This window comes from Numida meleagris, chromosome 1 (assembly GCF_002078875.1).
Source record: "Numida meleagris isolate 19003 breed g44 Domestic line chromosome 1, NumMel1.0, whole genome shotgun sequence".
NCBI classification, from domain to species: domain Eukaryota; kingdom Metazoa; phylum Chordata; class Aves; order Galliformes; family Numididae; genus Numida; species Numida meleagris.
This window is the reverse complement of record NC_034409.1, coordinates 76,608,187-76,630,792: the sequence shown is the minus strand read 5'-3', so window position 1 is coordinate 76,630,792 and position 22,606 is coordinate 76,608,187. Positions and strand designations below refer to the sequence as shown.

The following is a 22,606-nucleotide window of genomic DNA, read 5'->3' as shown; positions in this document are numbered from 1 at the left end:
AAAACCTTACTTATGCTTGTTTCTTCTTTCTTCTTCCCAGCATCCTAGAAAGCCCTACCTGGGGATGCCTAAAATCAAGTGCAATAAGTCAGTCAAAATACTTTACCTTACCCCAGAGACTGACAATTTGCATGATTTTAAGAAATCAGACTACACACAGCCATAAACAAGATCAGTGAATAGTAGGTTTCAGAAACCAAGTGGTAGATTCATCTTTTTTTTTCCCACTTCTTTTTTTTTGATCTGTGTTTCTCTTCAGTACATTATCCACTCTGATACCAATACTCAAGATCACAACAAGGAGAACATTTTTATTATAAACATATATAATATCCAAGTTGATTGCCACCCATTAACGCTGCAGTCTTATTATTCTAACTGCAAAGAATGTTTGGAGCGGTTCCTGAAAGAAAACTACTTCTTGACACAAAAGTCAAGACCATCAAAGTCTTGAAACTACTCATCTTGGCAGCAGCAATGTCTCTAAGGGACTCTGTAAAGAAGTATTACTACAGCGTAAGATCACACCTGGAATACCATGGATATACCAGTACCAGTAAAATATGAACATCTGAAGGGAGTTCACAGAAAAAGCAAATTAAAAAAAAAGATTAAGAAGCTGAGGCTGTGAACAAAGATTAAAAAGCTTTAAAAAACGTATAGCTTGGCTAAGTGACAGTTACCATCTCAGAAAGTTTGTTTTCCTGCATCTTTGCACTCCATCTGACCATTTCTCAGAGCCCTAAGCTGTCACTGTATGATCAATTACCTCCTGACCTTTCCAAAGAATTCCACCATATTCAGAAAGTAATTCAGCAATGTTTTATGTGAAAATGCCTGTTACATGCCAAGTTATTAGAGAATGCATGGCTGCTCAACTTATACATGAGGGTCTCAGCAACCTCAATAGGCAGTCCCAGTTACAAAGCTGTACAATACAAACTGTCAGACTCTGGTGTGTGTCGAGAACATCAACTTCATTATACTTCTGACTGCATGATTTCTTTCCTGACTAATTTTATAAGTAACATCTATTAAAAAATAATTATTTATTTACTGATATAATCTGTTTCCAATCCTGTGAATCTGTTACAAATGTATGGGGGGTGAAAGGAGGAAAAAAAAAAGTAATTCAAACTATGAAACCACAAAACGGTAACAAGAGTCAAGGACAAGTACCAGTATTTTTAACTATTAAAAACAGGACTTCAAATTGACTGCATTCCCTTAATTCTTTTTGACTCAGATAGACTCAAGAAAAAATGACTGAGAAAGTGTTTCAAAGTACAACTGTTTTTTTTTTTTAAACATGATTTATAGTTCAGAAAAGCCTCGTCAATTTCCTACAAAATTTGCTTAAAATTTCTCCCTCCTTTGAAAGTAAGTCAATTTTTCAAATCAAGACAGTTTTTCTACCCAATGCATTAGTGTTTGTGCTGACAGTTAACAGGAAGCTTGGGCTGGCAGCCATGCTAATTTCTCTCATAAGTGCCCACACATTTAAATTCAAGCAATAACCTTCCCACACCAACCCAAATATCAGCTTGACTTCTAGGTATATTCCTAAGTCAGTTTCTAGCTACTCTTTGAGGACCTCTAGCCTTGTAGCTGTCAGGTAGCCAGCGCAGTGAAAAAATCACACCATTTCCTCCAATAGCATTTCTAACTCCCAGTTCTTGTGCAGCAGTCCTTGACCACCATACTCCTTTTCTCCACTACAAAACAGGCAGTCCTGCTACATCTTGTTTTCTAGGAACCTACAGCAGGGCATCTATCACCACCTGCAGAAGCTAAACCTGGCCCAAGGACTGCAGGCAACTTGCTGCTGGCCAAGCAAGGCCAGTTGCTGACCTAGAGTCAGAGACATAAGAAGCCCAACATGCGTAAATGAAATGTAACTTAGTAGAAACTGAGGGAACTCAAGATTCACTAGGGTTCAGAGCCATGCTGTTAAGGACACAGAGCAGTTGTGAGGCAATGCAACAGGTATTTAACAGGCATAACATTTGTCTTTTGCTTCCCACGTTCCAGTTCTTCACCAAGAGAATAAAAACTCAGAAAAGAAAACTAGATATAAACAGACGATTACTGAGGTAGTGTTCTGTACCCATAGGGATCCCAGAGCAACTGGCTGTTTTTCAGAGCACATTTCCTCTTCTCATCTTCCTGTCTCCCTTCATTCAGCTCAAATCCTGATGCTCCTTCCTACCTTACTTTCTATCCACAGTGCTGCTTGCTGTCCAGCGCCTATTTATATGCCTGTCTAATCACACTATTCTACACAAGCTACAGCTGCTCAAAGCCCCTCCCTTCATTTTCTTCTCCACAAAGTTTCACACCTCCCATGTTCTTGTACTGTTTTCTCCTCCTGCTTATTCTTCCCCATCCCCTGCTGCCCAGATGGCATGGCACATCAAGGCAGCAAGGAGACACTGAGTAAGGAGGCTACTACTGCCCTGACTACAGTGACTTCATAGAGAATGATTCCTAGCCGCATTGTTAGAATACTGAAGAAACTCTATGATGTTGTATAAATCTACTATGGACATGTATCAAATGAAGTACATTGAGATGACTATGTTAAAACATGGTGCAGAAACTTGCACATCTTTTGACTGTAGCATAGACAAAGACAGCATAATGTGAAGCAACCCCCTGTTTATTGCTTCATTTCCCTTGGGACTCTGAAGCTCATGCTACTCCAGAGCACAAACAACTCTACCTCTTGGGGTAAGTGTCTGTTGTACCAGAAAGCTGGGATCACTGTGCATTCTGCACAGTTCTGCTTATGTGCCAGTGCCTTGACTCAAACACAGCTAACACTTTAAGCCCGTGGAGGACAGCTCTGTCCATGAACCTCCTCAGGCCCAAAGGCTTTCAGCCTCCAACCTCTTCTAGCCTCAGCACCTGCAACACATTCTTCCCAAGACATGGTCAGGATCTTCCTTTCTCTCTTCCCAGATCACTACCCACTTTGTAGGTTAAGCCACTATGAACATATCAGTTGTACTGGCAAAACTGTCCCCTGTGTGGAGTATAACATTCTCAAATAGGTGGTACAAATGCAATAGAGACATTTAAACAGACAGTCTGAAATCATTTTTCACCAACAAAATTTGAAACATTGGTGTCTCAGTATACATTGCACATTCAAATTCTGCCTTAACTCAAAATATTTGAAGGGTAATGATGAGCTAATTAAAGATGGATTTGTTGTAAAACTATGTAAGTTAATATTTGCTGACACACTACAAGTTGTAAAGAAAACACTCAAGCACAATGTAAAATGGACACAGTTTTAAGTGAACAGAGAGCAAAGTTTTCTGTCTACCCAGGAAAGGGTCTACCTGTGAAAGCAAGCACAGCATCTTTAACGGCGCCTCTATGTTCAAACAGTAAACAACCACTTATAAAAGGTTTGTTCAGTGTACGGGCAATAAGTAACAAGTTAAGCACAAGAAACAAACAGTAGCAGCATTATAGCGAGTCAAAGTTCAGCAATTACTTAACTTAAAGTACGGAATTTGCAGAAACAAGTAAATCCAATAATAAAAACGGAGCTAGGCTACACTAGCAAATCCACTACAAAGAACAAACCCATACTGGCTCCCAGCTGAGGGACCAGTTGACTAGAAGTCTTTCATCTTTAACTCCTTTGATTCTCTTCAACAACATAAAACACGAGATGTTCAGCAAATTGCATTAGCAGAAGTCTATATTAAAAAATACACCCACCCTTAAATTAATCTTGAGTTTCTAGCACTAAAAATATACAGAGAACATTGCTCCTTTGGAGAGAGTTTACGTTCACTGTTTGTTCACTCTGTGAGAAGCAGCGGGCAGCAGAGCAGCATGGCAGGGGAGGGCTGCCTGGTACCATGAAATCATAGCGCTGGAATGTGCTTCAGCAGAGCTGCTTGGTCAAGAGATGGGAGCTGTGTGCACCAAAGCTGGAAGGGGATAAAAACAAAAGGAGTGAAGACTTCCCAGCGGTGTAGAGTGAAAGCCACAAGACACGAAGCTCCAGCCCATAGGCACTCACTCATTCAGGTATCTGTAGTGAGCACTGTGTAAGCCTGCTGGTCCTGTGTTTAACTGTATCGTGTGTGCACCTACACCACTAGTGCTGCATGTTAACCCACATTCCTGTCAAAAGCATGGTATCCAGCAGGTGTTTTAACATGTATTACTTGCTTTCTCTCAGAAAGACTTCTGCATGGCAACTCCAAACACTGCAGTGCATTTCCCAGCAGCATTTCTTAACTAAGTTTGGCCTAAAACTTGTTAAAGTTTACGTGTTCTCTTACTTCTTCACTAGGGAATGAACACTGCTGTTCCTTGTATTGGAAAACTGGCAACATGGAAATGCTCTTGAACTACCAGGACTAAGCATTATGTAACTGCTCCCAGAGAAGAATGGCTCAAATGCCTCACATCTATTTTGAAAGCAAAAGGCTATACTGGAAAAGATGGCTGCTTCAAGCTCCAGTCCTGCTGTCTTGGACCAAAGCTCAGCTTTTCTTAGTAGGCCACGCTGCAGTAAGGAGTCAAGGCCCCACTAGGGCTGTCAAATCCATCCTCATTCCCTGCACGTATCAGACAAGTGTGCCAGAACTGGAGAACTCAGCAAAATCCCTTCCACAATTCTAGTAAATCCCCCTTTCCTTCTCCAGGCTGAGCTGCACACCTCAGAAAGCAGAGACAGGCCTCTCTTGATGAGCCCACAGAGACGCTTCCAAGCTCTTCAAGCAGCCCAGCAGCACAACCCCTCAGCGCAGCCATGCAGTGCTTTGGATGCTAGTAGCTGCACACGTTGCTTTTCCAATTGTGTTTAAAAGCTTTTTGCAACCTCCAGAGCAGGATGGCATATGCTCCTTAAACTATTTGCAGCTGTAGAGAAACTTTATTGTCGGACTTCTTCTATTTCATTCCATGACTTTCAGCTGACTCAAATTTACTTCGTTAATAGCCTCTAATTTAGACATCTGTACAATCCAAATACATGTTATTCAGATATGTGTATTTGATATCTAGACAATACAACAGTTACAGAATATCTTTAAAAAAGTTAGACTGTCCATGTGAAACATTTATAAACTTAAAAATTTACATCTAAATACTTTGTAGTTTCTTTAGAAAAATCTCTGAAAACACGTCTTTCTTTTAAATTAAACATTACAGACTCAGAAAAGAGCTTAAAGTTATTTCAGAAACAAGCATGGAAATATGCAACCAACCACAACTGTTTTTACCAAACCAAAAATCCAATGGAAAGCAAACGACAGGCGCATCACTGCAAACATTTCCTTCTGTCACTGCCCATAACAATGAAGGCCTCTTTCCATGAGCTCAGCACCACATCTGCAGTGATTACAAGGGTAACTCTTCGTTTGTTTATTAGTATAAGAAACCACCTCTCTTTTAAAATTATAGGAAGTTACTAATTTTATTTAAAAAAAATATATTTTTTTACATTCTTCACCAGGAATAATTTATTGTTTATTTCTAATTGCTCGGGATAAGACCCAGCCAAGTATGAACTGTCATCATACCAGAAGACAAAGCATGGACACAAAATCCAGCAACTTATCGAGATAACTAGCAATTGGGAAGCCTCAAACCGCACCCACTCAAAAGAAGAAAACAATTCAAGCCTCTGAAAGCACTGAGAATCATACTGAAAAGATTCAAGCAGAATAAAACAAATTTTGTAAGCTAGTTCTTAGTACCCTGGCTATGCCTGTCATGTTTAGCTCAAGAAATTCTAAGAGAGTTGAATATACCTATCTGGCATGGTCAACAGACAATTGCTTCTCACACATGTTGTAAAATCACTCATAACACAGTTCACCTGCTTCTCAAAGGAGCTACACAATAAAATCAAGTAAAAGCATTCATAGGGATTAAGACCCACTTCTTTATAACTCCTCATAAATATTGCCATCGTGCACTTGAAATGACATCAGAGGAGGACACAGCTACAGTTATAAGGAAAGCTCATGCCACTTTCATCTTTTCCTTATTTTTAAAAACTGAAAAAGCTAGCATCCCTTCAACGAGACAGAAGAGAGCTGCCAGTAGGACTGCTTTCTCCTTTTCATTCAGTACAGGGAAACACAACAGACCATAAGTTTATGACATTAATGCCAACTTAGAACAACAGGGGCAGTACATCTCAGCTTTTCAGTCTACTGGTACTCATTGAGGGGGGGGGAGACATTTTCAAGACCTCTCACTGGCCAGATATAGCGAGATACAAATCAACTCCCAAAGAATCTTTTGATAATTGCATCCTCTAAGTAACTGAAGGTAAGGACAAAGCCTCTGAGTAATTGATTTCTTTAGTCTCTATTCATAAATGTAACACAGCAAGCCGACTGATGGGAGACAGACCTCTGCAGCTATATAATGCATTTAACAAATATTTTCAATTTAGCTTAAAGAACTTTTGCTCACAAGCTCACTTTTGGGCTGAAACAGAAGCAAGAGATTTCAGACCTATAAACTTCACTATCACAGAAAACAATGGCAGTGTTACAATAGCTGTAATACAACAACAGCTGCAACAGAAATCCCTCTGCAACCCACCCCGCTGTGAATGGTGTCCATTCACATGCTATAGCATTTAGCCCCCTGCTTTATTTTGATAGCCATGCCGTCGGGGCAGAACAGGTGAAGAGCCAAGCGCAGCCCACAGCATCCGAGCTAATTCTAAACACAGGTGGTGGGCAGGACGGCAAGAACAGGAAGTCGAGAGGAGAATCACTGCTGACACGAACGACAGGCAAGATTGATGGCTTCCCTCTCTAGTTTTCCCCACTGTGTAGGCACGCAGGGGGTGGGGGAAAGGGACGGAGAAGCTGCTGTGCCGGCGACATAACACACCGCACAGCCGCCTCAGCGCGAGCACTGATTAATGAGGCTGGAACGACTCAGGAAACAGCAAAGGATCATTTGCAGACGTTGCTCTTCTTGTTATAGTTTTATCTGCGGCGGTTCATTTAGCCCTCATTCTCCTGAGCTGCAGCAAGTTCAAAGCTGGCAGAGGAAAAGCAAACGTCAAAGTCAGAGGGAAGAAAGAGCGGTATTAAGTAAACACAGACACGAGTAAAACACACAAATTAGGTATTTGGAAATTTCAAACATGAAGATCCTCCCAACAGGGATCAAAAAGGGAGGAAAAGAAACAGAAATGAAAAGCCTACCTCAGACCCAGAGACAAAAGAAATTCTTTGGCTGACACAAGTTCCCAGCTACTGCAACTCTTGCATCTGTCTAGGATTTTTTATTTCTCTCATTAATACTTTGCAACTTCAAAGCTCTCGTTTCTGAAGCGATACACCAGCCTGTTAATCTTGGCATAGCAGCAACCTGTCTACAGCCAGCTATTAGGCAGCAAAAAGCAGGGGACCCAGAAGAGTCAGATTTTACTAGCTAAAACATATATTTTAAAGCCTAATTGGGACAATTTAAGTGTTAATGTTATTAGAGATAGAAAAAAAAATTAAAGAGGGAACCTTACGAGCAGTCTACATACTACAGGCTTTTCTTCATTTATTGCCCCTTAAGCAATTACTTCTCTACAAGCGTGGTGCAGAAGCCGTTAAAATGCATTTATCTCGATCTCTTAATGCAATACATCAAATTCATCTGGTACAAATGCCATTTCATCATGCTTATTTCTTAAAATTAGGGATTAAAGAGCTAACCCTAAATCAGAAAGAAAACATATTTATACCAGGGCGAGTTTTCAGATAAATATCTTCTAAGAAGGGATTAACTCACTGCTCAGAAACCGAACATTAAGATTTAAAGAGCACTGCCTGGTACCCCTCTCTTGAATGTCAAATGTATTTATATTTAAACACAAGTAAGATTTTAATATTTATATTTAAAATGAGAAACACGTTCAAAGGAGAAACATTTACAGCGCATACTAACCCCACTCCATAAATTTAACTCTGCCCTCTAGGGCTAGCAAAAGACTGCAGTGTAACTGTGTTGGGGTTAGGCTGCCCTCTCATGCTGCCTTGTTAAAGATGACTAAGCAAAGGGATCCTTTCATGTGGTACGCTGCGTCCCACAGCCATATTCTCCCATTTGCCTTTATGAGCCCCACGTGCCGCCCAATGTGCTCGCAGCAGCTGTACTGGCAGACACAAGGACTGACTGCCCACAGCACAGCTCCCACTGCTGCTCCACAGCTGGTACCCCTGGGCCCAGGGCACTCAGCCTTCCCTCCAGCACCGAGTTGAGCAGGTGACACAAACTCTGGCTAGGGGATGCTGAGCCTACAGCTCTGAGGCCAGCTGCCTACAGAACAGAAGAGCTAGGCACAGAAGTCTGAGGATGAGAAATGGAGTTTGTCACTGGCAGAACAGGAAAGTTCTATGAGCACTTGGTGATGTAACCAGCGCACACAGAGCCAACTGCTGTTACCATTCTCACTCTCAAAGTCTTGGCAAGGACACAGCTTGATGATAGTCCTATTTTTTTTTGTGTGCTGTGCCCTACAACTCTCCTACTGGAAGGATAGCATTCCACTGCACCAGTTCAAAGTAGAGGCAGACCCTGGAGGGATGCAGTTACAGAGCACTGCTCCTGCACCGTCTGGTTTGAACAGACAGGCACAGAGCTGCAGCAGATGGGTTTTAATGGTGCAAGACAGGCAGCAACCTATCAGCCTTAACTCCCTATAAGCTCCTAACAAATCATGTATTGAATTATACAGTCATAGCGCATCCCAAGTTAGAAGGGACCCACAAGGATCACTGAGTCCAACTCCTGGCTCGACACAGCACCACCAAAACTCAAACCTTGTGACTGAGAGCAGTATCCAAACGCTCCTTGAACTCCAGCAGCTTGAGGCCGTGCCCACTGCCCTCCGGTGCAGAACCTGTCCGTAACCCCCAGCTGCGCCTCCCCTGACACAGCTCCATGCCGTTCCCTCGGGCCCTGTCGCTGTCACCAGAGAGCAGAGCTCAGCGCTGCCCCTCCACTCCCTGTGAGGAGCTGCAGCCGCCACGAGACCTCCCCTCAGCTCCTCTGCACAGACCACGGGACCTTAACTGCTCCTCACATGTCCTGCCCTGTAGGCCCTTTACCTAGAGAAAATACTATGTGCTAGGGGGTGGAACTGGACAGGAAAAATACAGAACAGCATTTACTAGTGGCTTACAGCAAGTGGGAAAAAACAAACCAATTGTAATTTTGCAAGGTTTTGTACTGTTACCAGTGTTACTTAGTATATTAATATCTTCACTAGTAATTTGGATGATGAAATTAAGAGTATTCATTAAAACTGCAGATGACAGAAAACTGAAGGGATAGTTAAGGAATCAAAATGACCTCAACAGAGAAATAAGATTCTGGGGAAAAAAAAAAAAAAAAAAGAGAAGCTATCTACCAGGCAAAAGTACATGAATCTGTAGAGGGAGAAATGTTCGACTGTACAAATACAGGAAAGAGAATAGCTGTACAGGCAGCAACTGGGGGACAGGATCTGGTGTTTATAACACTTTAGAAAGTGAATATGAGTTAACATCTTGCTGCTGCAAAAACACTATTCAATAAACTACAGCAAAAAATTGCGTGCTATTATAGTGATAGAATTAAAATCCAAAGACAAACAACCATTTTTTCACCCTACTCAGGATGAGGATGGGCTCAAGCTGGATTAGTGGGACAAGATTTGGGTCTACATTTTGAAAGAGTGGTAGAAAAAGGCCACATAAGTATAACCAAGTCTAATGAGAGACCTCAGAAATAAGACTAAGGAGGAAAGCTTAAAAGAACTGAGGTTTAGTCCAATGGAAGGAAGAGCAAAGATAGACAAGCTCTTAAACAAGCCTTAAATACGTAGTCTTAAACGTATTACTTTTGGGGTCATGGTTAATAGAATCAGAAAAAATGAGCTTAAGTTGCAGTAAGAAAGATTCAGACCAGATGTAGATAAGTCTTCATCAACAGTAAGAAAACATTTCACAAGAGTGTTTACAAAGGTTCTGATTGCCTGCAGTAGTGAAATCTTTGTAAGATAATATTACATGAAGTATGTTGATAAAGACGTAGGGGCAGTTCATTTCTATTTTGATACAGGAGAAGCCCCAGATCAGTTCTAGGTGGTCTCTTCCAGTTCTCTGAGTCTATTTTATATAGACATGGTGAATGTTGAAGTTAGATGACCAAGGAGGCAGGGAGTTCTACTTAGATAGGCTAGATATCATGGTAGTTCAAGTTTTAAATTTTTCTACTCATATTTAACAAAATTTGAGAATTAGGGCCTTGTCATAAGTAGCAGCTAAACTCTGAAATGCTTTGAAAAAACACTATGTATTGTTGAAAGATGCCAAATATCAGTTAACATTTACTGCTTGTAGTCTAACAGATACCTGTGTTCAGAAATGTGCACTGCTTTAATAGAATAAAACCAGTGAAGAATTAGCACTTGATTTGCAAGACAGGCATCATGACCAAAATGTAAGGTCATACTGTATTTATAAATACAGGCTATTAGATATATGAAATGTTGATCTGCTTCTAATAGACAAAACCAAGTTAAGTATTAAAAACAATGCAGTCTTAAAAAGAATGCTGAAGAATATCCCCATAACTAAATGCTTCCCTCTCAGGAAACTGAGAAGTTTTATGTTTTTGAGCACAGTAGTATCCAAATGGGTTAAAAACATCTGATCGCTGTTCCTCTTCTTCTGATCTCTAGCTGAAATTCAGTTTATTATATTTCTCATATATTTTGCTTGAATGAGGAGTCTGCATGCTACCAGGATTGTCCTATGAAATGTAAACAAATACTATCAACTTATGACTAGAGGGATGATTTAAAAAAAATATTTTTTGTTAGGAATTTCTGTGTTTCTTGAGAATATTGTCCTAGAAACTCAAAGAGCAGTTCATTTCCTCCCCATTATTTTATTAGGCAATTACCTGTAGCAGGAAAAAGTTGTCTTCATTTCATGTGGGGCCAAAATTAACATAGCTGTTTAAAAACTTTCATGCTATCATAGAATGGCCTGGGTTGAGAAGGACCTCAAAGATCATCTAGTTTCAATGCCCCTGCTGTGGGCAGGGTCGCCAACCACTAGACCAGGCTGCCCAGAACCACATCCATCCAGCCTGGCCTTGAATGCCTCCAGGAATGGGGCATCCACAACCTCCTTGGGCAACCTGTTCCAGGGCATCACCACCCTCTGAGTGAAAAGCTTCCTCCTAATATCCAACCTAAATCTCCCCTGTCTCAGTTTAAAACCATTCCCCCTTGTCCTATCGCTATCCACCCTCAAACAATCGTTCCCCCTTCTGTTTATAAGCTCCCTTTCAGTACTGGAAGGCCACAACGAGTTCTCCCCGGAGCCTTCTCTTCTCCAAGCTAAACAAGCCCAGTTCCCTCAACCTTTCTTCATAGGAGAGGAGCTCCAGCCCTCTGATCATCTTGGTGGCTCTCCTCTGGACTCGTTCCAAGAGTTCTGCATCTTTCTTGTACTGGGGGCCCCAGACCACGTTATGGTCACTGGCTGAAAAACAAAGTTTTAAAACCACCTGATGACTGTTGAGCGGCCTTGCAAAATGGGAGTCTCAGTACTAATTCCATAATGGTGCACAAATGCACAAAGAAAATGCCATAAATGGCCCTCCTTGCCTATGCTTAAGATAACTTTTTCAGTTTAAATACCTTAGACTTAACGATCACTTTTACCAAGGATTTTGACAGCATTTAAAAAAAAATTCTCAAGTGAGAAAGGTACTATTCAGAGACTTCACTTAAACTGATTTTAAGCAGGGGAGCTTGGTCCAAAAATCACTAAGTTTGTCTGTTTCCACAGAAAGGACAAACAAGGAATGAAGAATGGATGAGGAAAACAAAACCAGGGAGCTTCATTCATGCTCAGGTCTTGCTGTCAAAGAGCATGTAGCCAAAGCACATTCCTGTGCCCAGAAACACAGAAGTTCATCTGGATGCTTCAGCTTAGGTACAAACACTGATTCCCTGAGACTAAATGCTCAGTTGAAGCTGTATTCTCTTCCTAAGGAATTTAATTTAAGTTTGGGTTGAAGATAGGATGCACATGGTATCTGGATTTCTACTGCCTGTGCTTGAACAAGCAGGCAAGCATCTATTGAATTTAGAACTGCTGAAAATTTCAGTATATAGAGCATATTCTTTGTTTACAAGAGAGCAAGTTCTTGAAGGACTGATACCTAATGTGCACTAGCATTTTTAGTCACTAGTACAATCATATGCCGTTTAAAAAAAGTCTGCCCTTGGTCATGAACCATTTAAAGAATGTAAAACAAAAGCAATACAAATAAAGACTTGTAGCAGTACAATAGCACATACAAGTTTGCATAACTTAACTTGTGAGATTAGAATAGCTGCAGCACTCTCCATCCACGTTGCAGCATACTGTAGTCACAATCCCACTTGTGATGCACCACGAGCCCAGAAACGGCAAGTGAAAAGATCCCTGGGTCTGCGTGACACTCCCTTGTTTTAAAGATGTGACCTCCCTCACTAACTTAAACTGTATTGCTCAAACTGGCCCATAGGAAACCAGACAAACTGCCAACTCTCCAACTCAAATGTAGTCTTTGTACATCAGTGTAAGTGAAGTAGACTGTGCCGCAGTTATCCCAGAGATGTGTAATACTCCATTCTTCTTTGAGTACTTGTATTTACTGTACTAGAGAATTACAACCCTTGTTGCATGGCCAACTGTAAAAAAAGTTGCTCTGAAGGGAGAGATGCCACCTTTGGCCGTTCTGACCTGGCTTAATGCTTGATGAACACGCAAAGTGCTGACACTGCCTTAACTCCACAAAGATGTCAAATGTGGGTATATTCTTAACACAGAACAAAGAAAACAACAGTATAAACGTATAGAGAGCAGAAAGCGTGTGCATTCTTGGTGGTAGCAATTACATGGGATAATTTGTTGCCAGCAGAGATGCAAAATGAGATTCGGTTAGGAATTCAGAGGGCTGGACCCTTCATTCCCCTTGCATAAGCAACAAAGAGGCTTTGAAATGTTTGAAACTGTTTTGTTCTTCCATGCAAAAGGAAAGCACCCTATGGATGCCTATTAACTAAAGTCTTTCCACATCTTGGCAAGTATGTGATTTCAAGAAAAATATTTGTAAATGGATAACCCAATTCAAGCAGAAGTCAAAGACCACCTTTGAAAGGAACTTTGATGTGGCTATAAAAAGATTATATTTAGGAAGGATAGAATAATGTGGTTCTGTCATCAAAAGTTTGTAACTCCCTGTAATTCTTTGCTGATGTTAATGTAAAAAGCAATGCCAGTAAGCAGAAAAGAGAATGCCCATGAGACCTTCCAGGATTAAGGAGGAATCTCTGCGAAGAACTGTTTCTGCTGCTGTATAAGCTCAAATCAGGCTATTTAGCAATCTTGCTGCCAAAGGACAGAAATAATAGTCTCTACAATAATGAAAATGCATCAGAAATAGTTGTTATGTGAATCTTCGGTGAGATCACTTGGAAGTCTGAGTCTTATTGACAAGCAAATGTTGAAATATTTTTTCCAAGGCACAGCTACATGGCAAATATCAAACTACACACCTGGCAAAAGGAAAAAGATGATAATGAGAAGTTGTGAAGATACTAGCACCTCAGATTTTTTGAAGGCTGGCCAACAACCTTCCAAGTGAGATCAACAGTTAAGCATTTAGACTGTGAGGAGAACACTACAAAGACCAAGGTATAACAATGCTTGACTGTCACAGACAGTATGTGACCAGGAGCAATAGCGAGAAGATTACACTGACTGAGATCAGAATCAGATATTAATACTCCAGCTGACAGAGTGGGAGTACAGATACAATCTAATCTCACTTTTGTTTCTTAATCTTCTGAATGCTTCTGGGAATTAGAAGAGTTATACAGTAGCTCTGAGCCTCAGAAATGGAAACTTACCACTACCTAACCTTGGGATCTTTTTGCACAGGAACTGAATAACTGACATACAGCTAGGTGAGATCACTCCTTTTTGAAAGCTCACTGAGAAGCACTGAAGTCACCTTCTAATTTGTACTGTAAGGCTCTGAACTCCTTATCTATAAACCAAGTAATTAAACATTTCAAACTTGTACACTTATGAAAGTGCCATCTAAATACAAACGGAGAATAACCGAGCTTTTTTCTGCCTGGTTACGAAGAAATGATCATCACATTGGTAGTTTGTCACAACATAAACCACGTGCAATCTACGAAATGTATGGAAACCTCTCTCAGTGGTCCTTGCATGCAACACTAACTCTTTTTTCAGACATCGTGCAGACATCACTGAAACTATGAGGTCAGCTTTAAACTTGGCACTGCTTGCGACAGCTCCAGGCTGTGGAAGCAAGCCTTAGCACAATTCAAGAAACCCTTGAAGTTAAAAGTTAAAGACAGACATTTTATTTCTGGTAGAACCACATATATGGCTCACATTTCTCCTTCCCCTCACAGGGAGAACTGCAGCATATGCTCAAGGTTGATAACTCCAGAGACAAAAATGCATTTAATTGTGTTCAGTGGATGTATAGATTTGCTTGATACAACATAAAACGATAAAATCTGCTACACAATTTGTCTGAGCTAGGGACTCCAGGAATGGCATTGTTAAAATTAGGGACAGTCAATGGCTCAAATAACCAGAGGAAAACAATTTCAATTCACTACTTATAACCTCAGCAGAACTCAAAAAAAAAACCAATGATCTACGGTGACTTAACTGACTTATTGTTTTGGAGTCTTCTTCAGCTTCTGATTCTGCTGTAATTTGAGTTCACTCCACGAAATGTTTGTTCATCTAACCCTAGAGTCCCAGGATAAACCACAACTGTGTCATGGAAAAAGTAATTGTTGAAGGTCTAGAACAGCACTTGCCCTATTAGTAAATGGAAATTCTATCCACCAAAGAAAAAGCATTAAAATAGGATCCCTTGTCTGCGATCTAGAGACAGAGGTGATCCACCGCAGACTGTATAATTCACAGTACATTTGTCCAATATACACACCAGAGAAATTTACACACAACTTCAACATCCAAGATTGCCAGTGTAGCATCTTTCATTAAAGTCACTCTGCAAAAACAAGTTAATAAAAACAGAAGTCCCTCAAGAGGAAAAAAAAAACAACAAGACTCAAAGCGAGATCCAGAGGGGGAAAGAATGGTGGGACTCAACCCAAGCTCTGCCAAGATGCCAGAATAAAGGGCCATTTCCTGCTAAAACATTCTACATTTGCCAGACTTCGTTGCTAGAAATTCATTTTAGAAATGAATAGGGCCAGTTCACTCCTCAAAGATCCTTCATTTCCACCTACAACTGGGGGCTCTCTCAGACAAAGCATTAAGCAAGACAAATTAGGAGAAGTCTCTCTACAATTGGAATTCCTAATAGCTCTGTGTGGAAATCTGAGCTCTCTAATCCAGTGAAGACTCAATAAATGCTCACTGCATACTAACTTCCTTTCACTTCTGAAAACTGTACACAACCTGAATGTTTCATTCCAGCATACAGAACACCTCCAATACTATCGGAAAGATAAGTCAGTTTTCCTAGAGGATTCAGTACTAGTTACCTAGTTATTAAAATCAAAACAAATGATTAGGAAAGACTTCCTTTACAAACAGGATAAGAGATGCTAAAGGTTTAATCCAGAGGCTGGAACATGTTGCTAAACCCAAGTGGTTTCAGGAGGAGCTGAGTAACTGAACTCCAAATATCTGTGCCCATCAGCAATAATCAACAGATTACAATTCAGGAAAATGAGAAATAAGAGTGAAAAAAAAAAAAGGCAGCAATTACTGTTGTGAATTACTGAATTCACATAGAAGCTACTCCTACTTGGAAGGCATTTCTCAAGTCTCTTAGATCTTTCCAAAAAATCCCACAGATGACTGCAACATATTGAACAACCTCATACAGGACTCCAGGATACAGCATGGGTCTTAGCTACTTTTTTCCCCCTCAGTCAAATGCACTTCACTGGCCCCAGGCTTCTAGAACAAACAGATGCTACACCAGGGACTGTCACAACCACAAATCCAAGGTGGGCACTTCAGCTCTCTGCTCATCCATCAATCTGAGTACATGACTTCTTTGAAGGCCATTCTGAAGCTGATCTGCTGCAATAACCTGTGTACAAGTACAGTTTGTTACACACATCTGGGGACTAATTTCCTCAATGGATACATGACTCCTTCATTACAACAACAAATTCAAGATGGGAATGCCTTTAAATAGTTTGCATTTCATTCAGAAAAAAAATCTGAATGATACTAAAAATTATGCTCTATCCCACTACAATTTTAAATTCAATCTTTGATGTCCTCAAGGAGGAGTGTGTGGTGATTTCAGTTACTGCCTTTCTCCATGGCCCATATGGTATCTATAAGTAAAAATATTAAAAGATTAAATTTACAATCTGAAAAAAGGCATTTTAATGGTTGTCTCCAAAACAATCCTCCATATGTATATATATATATCACATATATATATACATATGGAGGATTGTATATATATATATACATATACATGTGTATATATATACACACACACACACTTCATTTTTAATGCCTTTTTCATTGCCATCTTCCGTCCCTGGAGGTGTTCAAGGCCAGGCTGGACGTGGCTCTGGGAAGTCTGGTCTAGTGGTTGGCAACCCTGCACTCAGCAGGGGGGTTGAAACTTGATGATCTTTGTGGTCCTTTTCAACCCAGGCCATTCTATAATTCTATGATCTTCATTAAAAAATATGAAACACGACCAATCATTAACACAACCACCATAGTAACAATGGTGTGATCAGGTGGCCTGAATACAGAAAGAACAATACTTCATCAAAAAATGAATTATATTTCATCACAGCAACTAGTCTGAAGATCACTTCTTAAATTACTAGGAATAATGGCCAGAACTGCTGAGGTTCACAAAGGGCTAGCAAAGTATCAGTAGACCAAAAAAGGACAAATGTCATTCCTATCTCCAGGATTACAAGAGAAGAAAAGCAGCCTGGGAGGTATTCTACTTAGCATCAATTTGTAAATCCCTAGAATATAACTAGAGGGAAAAAAAAAAAAAAACAATACACAGGCACAAAAACAGACAACAAACATCAGCAAATGTGGATTTGTTAAGAGCAAAGCATGCCAGACTAAGAGTCTAACTTTAGCCTCAAGACCTATTAGGCATGCAACTTAGTAGTAATGATATTACCATAGTCGTAGGTCATGTGTGAAGGCCAGGGAAAGTTTACCTTATAAAGGAGGGAAGAATAGGGTAGGAGAAAGGGCAGCAAAATGAACAGTTTCTATTTCCTTTAAAAGTTGCTCTCAATATGAAAAGCCATAGAGGTATTACAGTATTCTTACAGTAACATTAGCAGTGATGACTGCCTTGCTACTAGAAAAGTGGTGCCAAGTGTTCCTGACACCTTCAGGGAGGCAAATAACATCTAAAAGTAGGCTTCACTACTGGTGGTGAGGCACTGGAATAGGCTGCCTAGAGAATCTTGGTATGTCCCATTCCTGAGGCACTGAAGGTCAGGTTGGATGAGGGCCTTGAGCAACCTGATCTAGTGGGTGGCAGGGGAGTGGAACTGGATGGGCTCTAAGGTCCTTTCCAATCCAAACCATTCTGTGATTCCAGCTGGGAGCCTGGAATGCCAGCTAGTGATGCGTGAGAACCTACAATCAAAAGCAAGACCTTATAACTCTTCAACTTATGCTGAGTTAACATCAGCAGTAAACTGTATGTTTCAAACACACTCTAGCAAGATTAATGTAGATCAAAATGTGAAACCAGTATATGAAGGAGCCATGTACAATGCTTACTGGATTTATCTCTCACCAGATTAGATGGCCATTGTGGGGTGTAGAGAAGAAAAGAGATAGCTATCCAATAGCTTAAGTTCACACCTGTACAAAAATGCTTGGCAGTTAGCCACAGGCATTGGTAGTACTGCTGACAAGTGAGATTTTCTTCCCATTTAACCTAAGCACACATACAGTTCATGTTTACCTCATTCACATACTTAGATTTTTTCATCAGTAGCCATTACCGTCATGAATGAAGGTCTAAAGATCTTTTTAGATTTTCCTTTAGAGAAAAGAAAGCCTTCACATGCTGGGATTTGACCACTGGCCATTTCTTTTGATTTGATGCAATTTGGCATACACTTACATTGATAGCAGCAACTAGAGTTTTGCTGACAGCACTAAATCTCTGCTAATTCCTGTTTTATCAGGTCATACACCAGCACCTGACCGACTTACCTTACATTGAATTTTCCTACTGACAGTTTATTTGGATTTCTAAGAATTTTATCTGTAATTCCTTGATGTACCTGTCAGTTTTTGTTTTTTTTTTAAGAGTCTCTTATCAAAGAAACAAACCTGATGAAATGACTTCCCACTGATGAAGAGTAAATCAAGGAATTCAAAAACAAGGTCTTAGCATTCAAGATACTCAAAATATAATTAATCTTTCCAACAAATGGTATTTTCTTCTTAGACTCATACATTAGTTGCATATTCCAGTTGTGTAGTACAAACACATAGAACACTAGGTAGAGAAATTTTTCCACAGCCAGATCAATCTAGCCTGATGAACTGCATACTCCAGTGAAACACAGCTGAAAACACAGAAACTGTATTTTCTTATAACTATGACTGCACTGCCAAATGCTTAAAACATCAAATCTTTAAGGTCGCCAATAAGTGCATACTGCTGAAACTTGAAGACAAACACATTTCCAGCTTTAAATTTGAATATTCCTCATTAGCACACAGCAAATACACGTTGCATTCCAAGCTGTCAATAGTTGAACTACACCAAAGTCTGGCAATAGGAACAGCATAAATTAGGAAGCCAGCTTTTCCTTTGTCATAATAGAGTACAATTTGTTCCAGATAGCCATAAGAGGGCACTTAAAGTGAGAGGAAAGTGACAAAAGCCCACAGCATATTGGACTTGCAAATTTGAAAACAGAAAAACAATTTGAAGTTTTAATGCTATTTGAGGGAGTGTCCAGAGAGAAACAGTAACATAACACTAACTTTGAGCTTCTTGTTTTAATTTAAAAGATTTAAAGGATAGTACAAAGGAAGTACATTCTCACACACAAACCACATGTTATTTAGGTAACAGTAAACAGGTGATAAAGGTCCTGATGAGCAACTTAGAGTTAGCAAAGAAGTTCAAGTCAGAGAGGATAGCTATCACAAAGCCAAGTCTGCTCTGAGCACATTTATCTACTACGTAGAATAAAACAGAAGCCTTTGCTAGTCAAATGACAGTAGGAGAGGTTATCTGCTAGGATACTGAATGGATCCCAAAGAGCTACAACCAGTAGTAGGAAAGATAAATATATAAACCTTTTTACTACTTCTCATGCAGCTTTGGAGTTCCTATTCTAAAAATGAAGAGTCATTTGAGGCATCTTTGCAGGACCTGCATTTGCTTGCTTTGGCAAATGTATCACAGGGACACTCTAACTATTCAAAACTTGAAGTGTTATAAACCTAGGAAGATTTAGGTAAAAATCAAAACACCTAAAGGAATGGAAACAGCTAATAAGCTTATTGAGCATGCCACGTAAAGACTCTTCAGAATGGTCTTATACACAAACTAATTCTGAAACAAAAACTTAAAATATATGTGAAAACCTTATTTCTCACCCATAATAACCTCCAGTAAACCCTAGAAAGCCTTCAGTTACTAAGTGAAATACTACTTATGAAAGTTTTCTATGGGGTAACAGGTTCTCCTTCTTTCCATTCCATTCTTCCTCCTCAGACTGCTCCTTTCAAAACATGGCAGTCAAGGGCAATTGCATGCCATTAATTGTGTTGATAAGCAACAGAAATGCGCTCTCATTTTTAAGTGTAACCTTAAAAATCCTAGTTCTGAAATCCTTCAAAGATCCCTGCAACAACTTGTAATTTACTCAGACTTAACAAAATATACTCAATCTTTTTGTGTATTACTGTGTTTTTTGCTATAAGTTTTCAGAATTACAACTTTGTAGTTGATAGTAATATACAGATACACTTGCTGCAAGGCCACAGAGGCATCAACAATGAGAAAATGAAAGTCATATTTCATCTTCCACTTTTCCTACTTCTCCTCACAAGCAACCCGAAATGCATCTGCCCTGACACCTATTCCTGATGAAGTGTTCCATCACAGAAACGCAGAATATCAGACTGGATTTGGATGACATATGAACATGATTTTCATGAAAAAGCCAAGTGTCCAGCTAGAAAATAAAACAAATATTCCCTGAGATGAGGTAACATTAGTATTATCCACATGAGATTATTTTAATACATTAATTCTTCCACTCATTGTAACATCAGATGACAAGCTGCTTAAGGAATCAGATTGTTAAAGCAAATAGCTCATAGATGGCAAACTTCACGAAGGAGTATGCCTCCAAAGTACATGCTCAGTCTGTGCATTCCTGTCTGGATGATTGCTTAGGGAATCTCTCGAAATATGATCAGTGCAATTGACTGCTCCTTTCCCAGATACAGTTACTGCTCTATACGAAGGTAATATAGAAGGAAGAAGAAAATTCCTTATGGTTACACTCAAAATGCAATAAGCAATTTAAGCACAGAATCTTAGAATCATTTGAATTGGAAGGGGCCTTTAAGTATAATCTAGTACAACTCCCTTGCAATGAACAGGGACACCTACAGCTAGATCACGTTGCTCAGGGTCCAGCCCGACTCCAAATGACTCCAGCAATGCAGTATGCACCACCTCCCTGGGCAACCCATTCCAGTGCCTCACCACGCTTATTGTTAAAAAGTTCTTCCTTATATCCAATCTAAATCTCCCCTCTTTTAGACGATTTCCTCAAATCCTATTCACAACAGACCCTGCTAGAGTCGAGCACTGCCACACTCCCCCAAAGCCGTGCAGTACCAAAATAGGAGGGCTGACACCCATCCCCTAAGTGACGCTCGGGCACCGATACTTTTCCTTGTGCGTGCTGGGGAAGACAGGAGCTCGCAGCCTTTGGGTACACTGACAACCGGAGGTAATGCCCTGTGGAACACGGAAGGACCAGCGCCGCCCAGCTGCACTCCAGAGCCGGAGAGACCCCAGAGCATCGACCGGGCTCAGTCAGGGTGAGCAGGCGCGCGCCGCCAGGGTCCCCTCGCTGGCTCAGCCCCCACCCCTACACCCCTGGGCTCCTGGCGCCGTGCAGAAAGCCCCGCAGTACCCTAAATGCGCCCGAGGAACTGGCTGGAGGCGGGCTGCCGGAAGAGGCCGCACCGCCCCTCAGCCCCCGCGCATGCGCACAGCCGGCTAGGGGGTGGGCTGGCGGCGGACGGTCCATGCTGCGAGCTGACAGCCTGAGAGGCCGGGAATGCCCCGCGCGGCGCAGGCTGCGGGCACCGCGGCAAGCCGTTACCTGAGCGAGGGTCCCGCGGTGCAGGGCCCGGATCATGCCGCCCGGCGTCGCCATGGCGAAGGCGGGAAGGGGCAGGGGTGAATCGGGCCAGAAGCGCGGAAACGCCGGCGCATGCGCTTGGCGTCTTAGTGTGGTGCTTGTGCAAAATACGCATGCGCCGTCCTGTGGGGGGCAGTTTGGGGGCAGAGCCACTGGACGGGCGGTGACGAGGCGCTCCGGGCGGTTAATAGGATTTTTACGTTTTAAAGCGGTATCTTTACAGTGATTGGATCGTAACATACGTTTATTTCCTGATACTGTACTAAAGCACAAAATGTCAAAAATCAGCTTTGCAAGGTCAATAAGAAATCTAACATGAATCCAACAATTGTAATTTTTACCATCTGTTGTATCATCACTATGATTATTGGTTACAATTTGAGCTGGAAACTTCCATGAATAATGCCAATGCCCATCTTTGTCTGACATTCCGTTTAGTTTTTTTGTTTCAGCAGAAATGACAGCCAGTTTTGGTAAGCGTCATTGGGCCAAAACCGTGTGAGGCTGCTTGGGGTGTGTGGAACGGCAGAGAGGGAGCTGGAAAATAGCAAAGTGCAAGTGATTTTCCTGTCCTAGACTAGAACTGCTTCCACTGGAGACTGGGAGAAGCTGGTAGGGCTATCAAAACAACCCAGTGAGGAGGGGGATGCTGAGGAGGCAAACGGCTTCAGACTGTTGTAAAGAAAGCTGAGAGGATGTGACCATGAGATGTGCCCATTTTTCAATGGGCAAAGAATTTAAAAAAGAAACTCTTTTCCAGTATGTAATTACGAAGGAGAGAGCTTTGCAGCACCTCCTAAATAGAAATGCTATAATGTTATTGTCAACCAGTATATCAGATCTTGGCTTCAGGCAGAGTGATGAAGAAAGAAGCTCTGTGGGTTTCAGCGATAACAGGCTAAAGAATGAAGGTACAGATCATATGTATGAAGAATTAATGTTCATTTTCAAGGTTATTAGAATTTAAGAAGTGTAGCAGTACAAAGGCAATATTTCTCGGGCTTTTTTTAGTATCTGTGAATTAGTAACACAGAGCATTATAATTAAACTTACCAGAGAAGCACACATTTAACATACTAAGGGCTGATTAGCTGACAACTTTCCAAAAGTACTTGT

General features: G+C 40.9%; 1 protein-coding gene across 9 annotated transcripts in view; it reads right to left on the bottom strand.

Moving 5' to 3' along the window:
• Positions 1 to 22,147, bottom strand: part of WARS2 (tryptophanyl tRNA synthetase 2, mitochondrial) — a 44,278-nt gene extending 22,131 nt beyond the window's left edge. Inside the window, exon 1 of one of the 9 annotated variants that reach the window (XR_002438721.1) lies at positions 21,452 to 22,147. Coding sequence is in view for 4 of the 9 variants with exons in the window: in XM_021396885.1 (XP_021252560.1) it covers positions 21,260 to 21,376 (117 nt within the window). In the remaining 5 variants the exon portion in view is untranslated. The other 8 variants (XM_021396882.1, XM_021396885.1, XM_021396903.1 and 5 more) reach the window with 8 other exon arrangements.